Source organism: Belonocnema kinseyi, chromosome 9, assembly GCF_010883055.1.
Source record: "Belonocnema kinseyi isolate 2016_QV_RU_SX_M_011 chromosome 9, B_treatae_v1, whole genome shotgun sequence".
In the NCBI taxonomy this organism is placed as follows: domain Eukaryota; kingdom Metazoa; phylum Arthropoda; class Insecta; order Hymenoptera; family Cynipidae; genus Belonocnema; species Belonocnema kinseyi.
In genome coordinates this window covers 116770807-116782713 of record NC_046665.1, presented here as the reverse complement: position 1 = coordinate 116782713, position 11907 = coordinate 116770807, and the positions used below count along the sequence as shown (strand labels likewise).

The 11907-nt window shown below is 23.8% G+C and overlaps 1 protein-coding gene and 1 non-coding gene across 2 annotated transcripts in view; both read left to right on the top strand.

Moving 5' to 3' along the window:
- Positions 1–1450, top strand: part of LOC117180709 (protein PIH1D3) — a 30553-nt gene extending 29103 nt beyond the window's left edge. Inside the window, exon 4 of the mRNA XM_033373197.1 lies at positions 1311–1450. Within this exon, the coding sequence (XP_033229088.1) occupies positions 1311–1440 (130 nt within the window). The 3' untranslated portion in view covers positions 1441–1450. The remainder of the gene's footprint in view (positions 1–1310) is intronic.
- Positions 1451–4263: 2813 nt separating this feature from the next.
- On the top strand, positions 4264–4336 carry Trnat-ugu. The gene has a single exon. It is a non-coding gene; the product is annotated as a tRNA-Thr (tRNA).
- Positions 4337–11907: the final 7571 nt, after the last annotated feature.

The window sequence follows — 11907 nt, the reverse complement described above, 5'->3', positions numbered from 1 at the left end:
AAATCTTTTTCAATGTTGAGTGATTAAAATTTTTTTCAAAACTTCTGAGTGTCTTATAAAATTATTTGAATTCGTCATAAAAACTGTTTTAAATCTTTAAAAATTAAAAAATTGCCTCAATTCTTCAACAATTTTTTTTCGACATTTAAAAAAATTTTAAAAAAAATTTTTCAAGAGTGTATTTTTATGAACTGAATATTGTTTGAGATTTTTCCATAAATGGGAAGAAATTTTATTTGATTGAAATCTTCCAAATTTCTTCAAAAGTTTTAAAATATTATAAAGCTATTATATATCAAGCTTTTATACATTCTGTTACACATTTAAAAAAATTTTTGAAAGCCAAAACTATTTTCAAATATTTTAAAATTTACTCTTTCAAATTTGTTCAATTTGTTTTCAAGATTTTTTATTTTTTAAACTTGGAAAATTTGGCTTAACCTCTTCTAGATTTTTTCGAAGTTATTTGAAATGTTTTAAAACCTTTTTCAATTTTCTTTTGAAATTCATTTTTTATTCTGTTAAAGATTTTCAAAAATTAAAAAAATGTACATACATTTAAAAAGAATTATTTCAAATCTATTCAAATTTCAAGTTATTTTCGAATATTTTTCAAATTTCTAAATATCTCATCACATTATTAAAATTTGTCCTACAAGTTTGTTCAAATGGTTAAAAATAAAAAAATGCTTTAATATCTTCTATATTTTTTCGGAATTTTGAGAAATCTTTTGGAATTTTTTGAAATTTGTTTTAAAAATTAGTTTTTAAAAAGAAAATGTCTTTTAAAATTTTCCCATAAATCTTAAGAAACTTTTTTAAAAATTCTTTTTAACTTGTAAATATCTTTCAAACTTACTTAAAGTTATTCTCAAATTTTGTAATCCTGCAAAACCAAAAATTCTTTGAAATTTTAGGAAATCATTTAAATGTTTTGAAATTTCTAAATTTTTTTTTAATTAATTTTTTCATTATCGTAAAACCTTTTAGAATTCGCAAAAATCTTCTTTTTTCGAAATATTCAGAAACCATCATTTTTGTTTTACATTTGCAAAATTAAAAAAAATCTTAAATTTAATTAAATTGTCTCATTTTGAAAAATTTGAATTGAGAAATTTTAAGAGTGTATTTGTACAAATTTGATCGTTGGGTTCTGGTTTCTTTATTTCGAAGAATTTCTTAGTTAAATTTGAATATTGGACATTAAAGGAGAATTTAAATTTGGATTGATTCTAAATTTAACTTCTTAAATTTCAAAATTCTTATTTTTGATAAAAGAAATTTTTTCTGGTAAATTTTTCTTTTTTTAGGTATCGTTTGCATTTGCCGACACCACATCCAGTGGATCCCAACGTCTCTACAGCCAAATGGCACACTGAAACTTCAACTTTAGAGATTTCTTTGCGGCTCGTTAGAGAATTGGATGGCATCAATTTTTAATAATTGAAAAATAATTGTAACACTTTAAGATAATTTTAATTAATAATATTAATTTAATTTAAAAATTAAAAAATATAAACAAAACAAAATTGAAATTGTTTAGTTTTTTGATTGAAGGGAAAAAAAATCAGTTTTTAATACAAAAGAAAAGTTTTAAACAGTTATCTATTTTCAAGTTTACTTTTTTTAAGGTTATTTAAATAAAATTTTCCTTAGACTCTTGAGAAAATTAAAAAAGATATTTGAAGATTTTATATTTCAAATAAAAATTTCAAAAAATAGTTCATTTTTAACCAAATAGTTGAATTTAACAAAAAAAGATTAAATATTTTTAGAAGTGGTAAATTTTCTTCGAAAAAATCTAATTTGGTGACCTTAAAATATGAATTTAAAAAAATTATTTTTAACCAAGTAAATTTTCAAAAAAAAATTAATTCTCAGCGAATAATATAATAGTTCACATTTCTATTCTAACCCTATTTTAATTTTAAATAAAAAACATTTGAACTAATAAAAAAACGAATTTTCAACAAAATAATTATATTTTTCAACCAAAGAGATGAATCTTGAACTAAATTGATGAATTTTCAAAAAAAGGAATGAAAGTTGAACAAATTAGTTTGTATTTGTCAACCTAAATTACCTGCGTTTTAAAAAAATAGTTAAATTTTCCATAAAATATATACATTTTCAACCAGAAAGATAATTTCTCATCCATTAGTTGAATTTTTAATTAGGAAAAATGAATTTTCTATTTAAAAAATATTTTTTGAGCCAAAAATGGAATAGTTACATTTTCAGTTAGAAAAATTAATTCTTATCTGATGTAAAAAAATTTTTATTCAAAGAGTTGAATTTTCAACTAAAATGGTGAATCTTCAAAAAACAAATAATAATATTTTTAACAAAAGAGTTTAACATTCTATCCAAACCAGTGGACTTTGGAATCAAAAAATATTTTTATTTTAAAGTAAAATGAAAATTTAAAAAAGGTTGAATTCTTAATCGAATAAATGATTTTTTCACCAAAAAAGAATAAATATCTAGTAAAAGAGATGATTTTTTAAACATATTTTAAACTAACTCGAATTATTTCTAAAATTTTGAAACCTTCTAAATTCTAAACCTTCTAGATATTTAAAAAAATGATTCCAATTTTTTTCAATGCTACAATAGTAGAAAAATTGACCTATAATCTTCTGGAATCTTTTTCGATAATTTTCAAAATTTTTAAAAATGTTTTTAAATCTCTGAACATAATTTTTTGCTGAATAAAAAATTATTAAAAATATTCCTAGGAATCTTACAAAATGTTTTTAAGTGTCTTTATATTTAATTTTTTTATTAAAAAATATATATTTTTAAATTACTTTTTCAAAATAAAAAATGATCTAAGATTTTCCCAGGAATCTAAATAAATTTATTTATTGTCTTGAAACCTTTAAAAGATCTGTTGAAACTTCTAATTTTATCATTCAAAATCTTCAAAAATCAAAATTTTTCTAAATATTTTTCAATTTTCTTTATGAAATACTTTTCAAAAATAAAAATAATTAAAAAATGTCTCAGGAATCAGAAAGATATTTGGTCAAAAATGTTTTAATCCCGTAAAATAGTAAACTTTTTATTTAAAATCTTTTAAATATTTTTCAACATTTCAGGAAATCTTTTACAAGGTTTAGACATTTGTTGTTAATTTTCTCTTCAAATTAATTTTCCTAATTGAAAAATCGTTTGAAACTTTGCCAGAAAACTAAAAATAATTTGTTATTGTCTTGAGATTTTTTTAAATTCTTATAAATCTTCTTTTGTAAAATCTTAAAGAATACACTTTTTGTTTAAAGACTTTTTTTATCTTCTTAAAATTTAAATTATCTTCGAATCTTTCACAAAATTTTAAATATCTTTTGAAATAGTTCTAAGTTTACCTAAAATTGTTTCAAAACCTGAAAATTATTAAAACGTTTCTCAAGATCTTCCACATTTTTTGGCATATTTTGAAAACTTCAAATCCAAAAACTAACCTTTTAAAATAAAAACATTTTTATTTCATTTATTATTTTTTATTATTATATTTTTATTTATTTTATTTTATTTCATTTAATGACCAAATTTCTCAGAAATCTGAAAAAACTAAACTACTCAAAATCTTAAAAAATTATTTAAAAACTTATAAATTTTGTTAATAAAAATGTTCAAAATTAATTTTTGTCCATAATTTCTTTAGTCTAATATTTTTTAAAGTATGAAAAAGTTGATAAATTAACATTATCTCATGTATCGATAATCTTATAGAAAAATTCAGAAATAGATTGTATCATGAAATAAAATTATTTTGAAATTTTAATTTGATTGATAAAGAATAATTTATAATTAAAATGTTTTCTTCTATAAACAAATTTTGCGAATTAAAATTCCTCATTTGGAAATTTTGATTGACCATCTACCAGAAAATTCAAAAGAACTTACTAAAAATATCAACTAACTATTAATAATTTATCCACTTATTTAATAAAATAAAGGATTTTCTAAAAGAATCCTTCATTCAAATTAATTTAATTTATGCATTCCATAAGCTGTAATAATTGTAAACCAAAAATTGTTAATTAAAATTGAGATTAAGTGTAAAATAAAAAAATAAAGATAAATTATGAGTGAATTCTATCTTGATTAGGTGGTATCGATCTTCTAGATCTGAATGTGGTTTCGGCGTGAGTCATTACTGGACCTTATCTGAGCCAAAAATTATCAAGTTTATCCTCAATGTGTTTCAATGTGTTTCCACAACTTACTGGTTTGATCGTAAGCGTCGGAGCGATATGCGCCTCCATAGCTCAGGGGTTAGAGCACTGGTCTTGTAAACCAGGGGTCGAGAGTTCAAATCTCTCTGGGGGCAACTTTTTTTATTAAGATATTCTGAATTTGGAAGAATTTATCATCCAAGTTATCAGAATTCTTCGAAGATTTGAAAGAAATCTAAACAGAAATTAATTAAAAAGTGTAATTGACTAGCATAACATGAAATTTCAGCAAATCAATTTTTTTGCAGTATATTTACCTATTTATGTTTTGTAATTTAGTAAATTAAGTGATTTCGTTAGGAAAAGGTTTTTAGGTGTAATTTTTTCATTTGAGGGGAAAATAATTTCTAATAGTAAATACGAATTTGGAATAATTATTAATTTTTTAGGTTTATTTGGCTATATGTGTTTTTAAGGTTATATAAATCTCAACGAAAAATTTAATATTTTATATTTCAATAAAAAATGATTTTTATTTCAAATGAAAAATAGTTGAAGTAATCCAAAAAGGAAAAATTTTCAATAAAAGAATTGAATTTTCAATCGAAAAGATGAGTTCTTAACGAAAAATATAATAGTTAAATTAAAACTAAAAAAAGGATTTATTTTTGAGGTTATTTGAGCAATTTTAATAAAAAAATAGAGGAATTTTCAAACTAAAAAGACGAATTTTCAACCAGAAAAGATTTTATAGTCAAGAAAAAAATAGTTGTATACAAATTATAATTATCAAAATTTTGTTAATATTATAATATAATAATTGTTAATATAATAAAAATTTTACTTTAATTCATTTTTTAATGTTGTTCATATTTAATATAATATTTAATATTTTAAATATTCATTAGGTGTAATTTTAAAGTTTAAAAAAAAGTTAGAAATGTTTTTCCATAAATCTGAAGAATTTATGTGTTAATTTTATTGAAATCTTTAAAATTTCTTAAAAAGTTTAACGAGTAAAACTGATTTTTAATACAAAATAAAAATTTAGAATAAATATTTACATTTTAAACTTCTTCGTTTATCTGCTGTTATTTTATGTTATTTTATTTGTTTATTTATTAATCATTTGAAGAAATTCTGCAAAATTAAAAAAATTGCCCGAAAATCTTCCAATTTGCTTTTTGCAAATTTTATGAAATCTTCTTTAATATTCTCTTAAAATAAATTAGGTGAAATAATTCATTTTTAACTTTTTCAGAAATCCTAAGAAAATTTTTGTTTATTCTCTTGAAACCATACAAAATTCTTAAAAATCTGCACAATTTTTTTGTTCTAAATCTTAAAGAATCTACATTTTGTTTCAAATTTGCTTCAATCATTTTAAATGTTGAATTATTTTTGTATCTTTTCAAAACTTCTGAATATATCTTTACTTATTTCAAATTTTTCTAAAATTCTTTTATTCTTAGAAAATTGAAATTTTTTTGGTAAGGTTAGATAAAAGTTTATCTTACAGGATTTCACAATAATTTAGGAAAAATTAAAGTTGGCTGAAAGAATATTTAGGATGTTTTGTTGTCTGGAAAAATTTCAAAATATTTTAATAATCTTCTGTATTTACTTTTACCGATTTTAGCAAACATTTTTTAATGCTATACGATTTTTAAAAATATTCTCATGAAATTAAATTTTCAAAATAGTGAATCACTTTAGACACTGCCGGGAATCTTAAGAAAAATTTTGTTTTGCTTTGAAACATTTCAATATCTTTCAAAAAATTGAAAATTTAATTTTGAAATCTTAAAGAATCTACATTTTGTTTTAAGCTTTTAAAATATTAAAAATTTGTTAATTATTATCGAAATTATTTAGAAACTTCTGAATGCCTTTGAAAATGAATCAAGATTTTTCTGAAATTGCGTACGCTTGCAAAATTGCAAAATTTTTATTTCAAATCTTAAAATTCTTTTCCGAAATTTTAAGAAATGTATTGAATTTTTTACGATCATTTTACATATTTTCTTAACATTATTTATAAAATTGTAAAAGCAATATTAATTTTCTCTGGAATCATAAGAAACAATAAAAGGTTTTATTTCAAAATCTTGAAAAATCTACATTTTGTTAAAAATTTTTTATAATCTCATCAAACTTGAAGTTATTTTTAAATTTTCTGAAATTTTCTAAGATTTTGAAAACTGTTAAATCATCAACCAAACCAGATTACTTTAAAACCAAACAGTTGCTTTTCTGACCAAAGGGATAAATTTTCAAAAAAAATATCAATTTTTAACTAAAAATAGAATGGTTAAATTTTAAGTAAAGAATTAATTCTCAAACAAAAAAGAAGACATTTTTCAACATAATAGTTATATATTCAACAAAAGAGATACATTATCAACTAAAATTATGAATCTTAAAAAATGAGTTTTCTACAAAAGAGTTTATCTCAGAAGATGATTTGTTAATCCGAAAGATTAATTTTTTTGAAAAATGGAACCAATCAATTTTTAACCAAAGTGTGAAAATGCTAAGTGAAGAATACAAATTAAAAAAAATTCAATTTTTAAACCGAAAATGTGCATTTTAAACAATTAATTAATTAGTAAACTAAACTAAGATTTTTCAACTACCTGATTTTTTTTTACAAAATTGATTAAATTTTAAGCCAAAAGGCGCATTTTCAATAAAAAAGTTGAATGTTCAACCCGAAAATATAAATTTAGAAAAGAAACTTTATTTTTAACCAAAAACTTGAATTTTAAAGTCAACAAGACGAACTTTTTACAAAATAGTTGAATTTTTAACCCGTAAATATGAATTTTGAACAGTAAATTATTTTCAACAAAAAATATGAATTTTCAACAAAACACGTGAATTTTCAGCCGAATAATATAATTTTTAAGTCAAAAAGACGAATTTTCTAAAAAAACATTTGAATTCTAAAAAAAATTTTTAAGCGAACAGTTGAATTTTCTATCAAACTTAAAAGCTTAAAAAGTTAATTATTAGCCAAAAAATAAAAATTTTCAACATACATACCTACATTTCCAACCTAATAGTGAAATTTTGAACTCCAAAATTTAATTTTAAAAAAGTAAACTTTTAAAATTGTTTAATTTTAAAACCAAAAAGACAAATCATCTTCAGATCGGTTAAATTATTATCAACCCAAAAAGATTAAAAAAGCTACATTTTTCTAAAAATAGTTTAATTGTAAACAAAAAAATTAAGTTTCAACCATGAAGATAATTTTCGACCAAAAAACAAATTAATTACAAAATACATGCATTTTAAACTAAAAAATATAAATTTTCAATAAAGAATATTGATTTTTAACAAAAATGGAATAGTTTCGTTGCTTTAAAAAAATTAATGGAAAATAATAAAAAATTTTGCAAAAAAATGGTTACTTTTTCAACAAAAGAGATAAGTTTTCAACTACACTGATGAATCTTTAAAAAAATAATTTTTAACAAAAGGTGTAAACCCAAAAGATGATTTTTTAATGCAGAAGATTAATTAAAAAAAATTCTTTCGTCATGTTTAAAAAAATTTGGTTAAAAAGTTAAGAACCGAATTGTTGCCCTTATTGTTAAAAAATCAATTACGATAAAAAAATTTTCTTATAGAAATAAATTTTTAGAATTAAAATTTCTAAAATGCCTAAAATTTCGCGATTTAGAAAATTCCAGAAAATTTAAAAAAGAGCAAACTAAAAAGAGCATATTCTCGCAGTACGAACGGAAGCTTCAACAATGAATAATTGTTTAATAATTTTCAGCTCTTTTCATGAACCATAGAGGTTTTATTTAATTTTAATAAACTTTTATGTGTATTTAATCGAGCATATAAATATATTTGTCTGAATGAATTTTCATTTCCACAATTAATCCCGTGTAAAGATTACCAGCCAGCGAAGTAATTTATTCTGCTCTATTAACATTTTCAGTTGGGCAGCTATTTTTTATAAACTACTCTGTAAAGCCTTTTTCAATCCTCTTATCTTCTTTATGCTTATTTGCAACGTTGTTGTTGATTAATTTATTATAATTAATAAATTTAGATAAAAATGAATACAATTGTAAAAAAACCACAGGTTTAGGTTTGCCCTTATATATTTAAATAAAATTATTTGATAATTTAGTATAATAGGCCAGTGGAATTAAGGTTTCTGCTGAATCAAAAAATATCCAATAAAATTTAGGTTAAGTTTCTAATAAAAAATATAATTCTATACTCTTTCAGACATGTGGTTATATTTTTAATTAACAATTAAGAGAAAATTGAAACGATTTTTTTACCTGCTTGCACGGCTTATGACTTCTGTTAGAGAGTTACATAAAAATCTCATAATACTCGATTTATAGAACATAAAAATCCTTGTAAAATAACTCTTACGAGAAGTGTTTGCAACTAATAGTTCACTAGAAATTAATTTGTTAATTAAGGGTATCATATTTTCGCAGAAGGCTGCGTATTAAAGCGTTTTAGTTGTTGTACAAAAATTATGATGAGATTTATTTTAAAAATCCTTAAAGTATTAGAATAAATATATTTTAAAAAATTGTCAGAAGAAAAATGTCCAAGACAATTAGATTGTTTGTAAACAAAATTTTTCAGAAAATTTAATTTTCTGAATCACCTAAGATATATTTTTTTGTTCAAGGAAAAAATATTTACAAATTGTAACAAAAATATTTTATTAATATTAACACGTTTTTACAAAGAATAATGTTTTCATTCTTTCATTTGAGGAAAAAATCTGAAGTCTTTTTATAACCGCATAAAAGCAAGATGAATTTTAATGAAAAATGATCTTAATCCTAATATCAATCCCAAATCAATTAAAAAATTGTTTATTTCTTTATAAATTGTTGATAAATTTTCAATTTTTGAAAATTGGTTGTTACCAAAAACACGGCATTCACAAATTACAGAAAGAAATTATTCCTAATTTGGTACAGTTTACAATATTATTAATTAACCATTTTTTAACTGTATAAAGCGTTTGTAAATTTCAAATTTAAATATTTTTTTGAATATTTTGTTTATAATCATTATGAAAAGTGTTTCCTCAGACTTTATTCCAAAATTGGAAACAAAATTCCATAAAAAATCTGTTTAGTCGTAAAATATTGGTAATAAATGTTTTTAAACAATATATTTTGTAACTTCTCTTTTGCATCTAGAAGATTGGAAAAAAATAGTTTCCATCCGCCTTCCTGAATAGTTATACTAAAATTTTCTCAGATTTTTCAAAAAAGTTTAAATACGAAAAAACTGATTGTTTACAATAATTTGTTATAAGAAATGAGAAAATTTGATATCTGAAAAGCGGGTTAATTAGCAGATCAACTATTTTCGAAATTATTTACGAACTGAATTTTCGACAGAAAAACTGTCAGCAGCATTGTTAAAAATCCCCCCCCCCCACTCCCTGCTCTAGGGAAATTAATTCTTCTAACAAAATTTATTTGAATAGAATATTTCAAGAGATGGATTTTTAACAACAAAATTGATTTTTGATCCAAAACGATACATTTTTAGCAAATCAGAACATGTATAGAATATGATTTTTTACGATTAAAACAAAAAATTGGCATCCCATAAAAAAATTATCAATATGAATCTTGTGGTTCTTGTTGGTATGAATGTTATAGGGGATCACTCTTCTGGGCACGCTATCACAGTTTCCGTACATGATTTTTGATTATTTCTTTCTGTGGGTACGCTGGAACAGGCTCCAGACATTTTATAGGTGATATCTCCTCTGGGTGCGCTACCAGAGGCTTCTGACAGATTACTTTTGATTATTTATTTATATGGGTATGCTGGAACAGACTTTATAAATTTTATAAGTGATCTATCTTCTGGGCATGCTATCACAGGCTCCATAGATTTTTTTTGACCATTTGTTTTTCTAGGCACGCTGAAACAGGCCCCAGACGTTTTATAGGCGATTTGTCTTCTGGACACGCTGTCACAAGCTTCAGATATATTATTTTTGGTGTTTTTTTGGTTACGCTTGAAAAGGCTCCAGGAATTTTATAGGCGATATCTCTTCTGAGCACGCTACCAGAGGCTTTTGATATATTATTTTTGATTATTTGTTTATATTGGTACGCTGGAACAGGCTCTATAAACTATTTTTGATAATTTGTTTCTGTGGTTATGATGAAACAGGCTCCAGGTGTTTTATAGGTGACCTGTTTTCTAGGCACGCTATCACAAGATTAAAACATATTATTTTTGTTGGTTCTTTGGTTACGCTTGAAAAGGCTCCAGGCATTTTATAGGTGATATGTCTTTTGGGCACGCTATCACAGGATTCAGACATATTATTTTTGATTGTTTGTTTACATGGGTACGCTGGAACAGGCTCCACACATTTTATGGGTGATCTTTCCTCTGGGCACGGTATTACAGGTTCCATAGATTATTTTTGATAATTTGTTTCTCTGGGCATGCTGAAACAGGCTCCAGACGTTTTATAGGCGATCTGTCTTCTGGACACGCTGTCAAAAGATTCTGACATTATCTTTGTTGTTTCTTTGGTGACGCTTGACAAGGCTCCAGGCATTTTAGAGGTGATATCTCTTCCGGGCACGCTACCAGAGGCTTCTGACATATTATTTTTGATTATTTGTTTATATGGGTACGCTGGAACAGGCTCCAGACATTTTATAGGTAATATCTCTTCTGGACGCGCTACTAAAGGCTCCATGGATTATTTTTGATAATTTGTTTCTCTGGGTATGCTGAAACAGGCTCTAGATGTTTTATAGGCGACTTGTCTTCTGGGCACGCTATCACAAGCTTAAAACATATTATTTCTGTTGTTTCTTTGTTTGCGCTTGAAAAGGCTCCAGGCATTTTATAGGTGATATCTCTTTTGGGCACGCTACCACAGGATTCCGACATATGATTTTTTATTAATTCTTTATATGGTTACGCTGGAACAGGCTCCAGACATTTTATAGGTAATATCTCTTCTGGATGCGCTACTAAAGGCTCCATGGATTATTTTTGATCATTTGTTTCTCTGGGTATGCTGAAATGGGCTCCACATATTTTATAGGCGACCTGTTTTCTGGGCACGCTATCACAGTCTCCATAAATTATTTTTCATTATTTGTTTCTGTGGGTACGCTTTAACAGGTTCTAGATATTTCATAGGTTATCTGTCTTCTGGACACGGTGTCACAAGCTTCAGACGTATTATTTTGGTTGTTTATTTGGGTACGCTTGAAAAGGCTTCTTCATTTTGTTAAAAATTTGTATTTTTTGGTTAAATTCAACTGTTCTTCACTTTAATTTAAATCTTGCTTGGTTGAAATATCAAATATTACATTTTTCTTTCAAAATAATTTTTTTTTTGGTCGGAAGTAGAACTTCTTTGTAAAAAATTAAATTTTTGTTGAACATTTGTCACATTAGTCAAGAATTCATGTTTTCGGTTTGAAATTTGAATATTGGGCTGCACATTCTTTTTCTTAGAGAATTAACTTTTCAACTAAAAATGTAAAGATTACATTTTTGGTTTGAGAATTGATATTTCGATTTAAAAAATGATCTTTTCTAGTTGGAAATTCCACTATTTGGTTTAAAAATGTTGGTTTATTAAAAATGCATCTGTTTTGCTTACAAATAAAACTACTTGATTAGAAGTTGAACAACTTTGTTAAAAATTATTTCTTTATCTCAAGAGTTTGAAATTAGT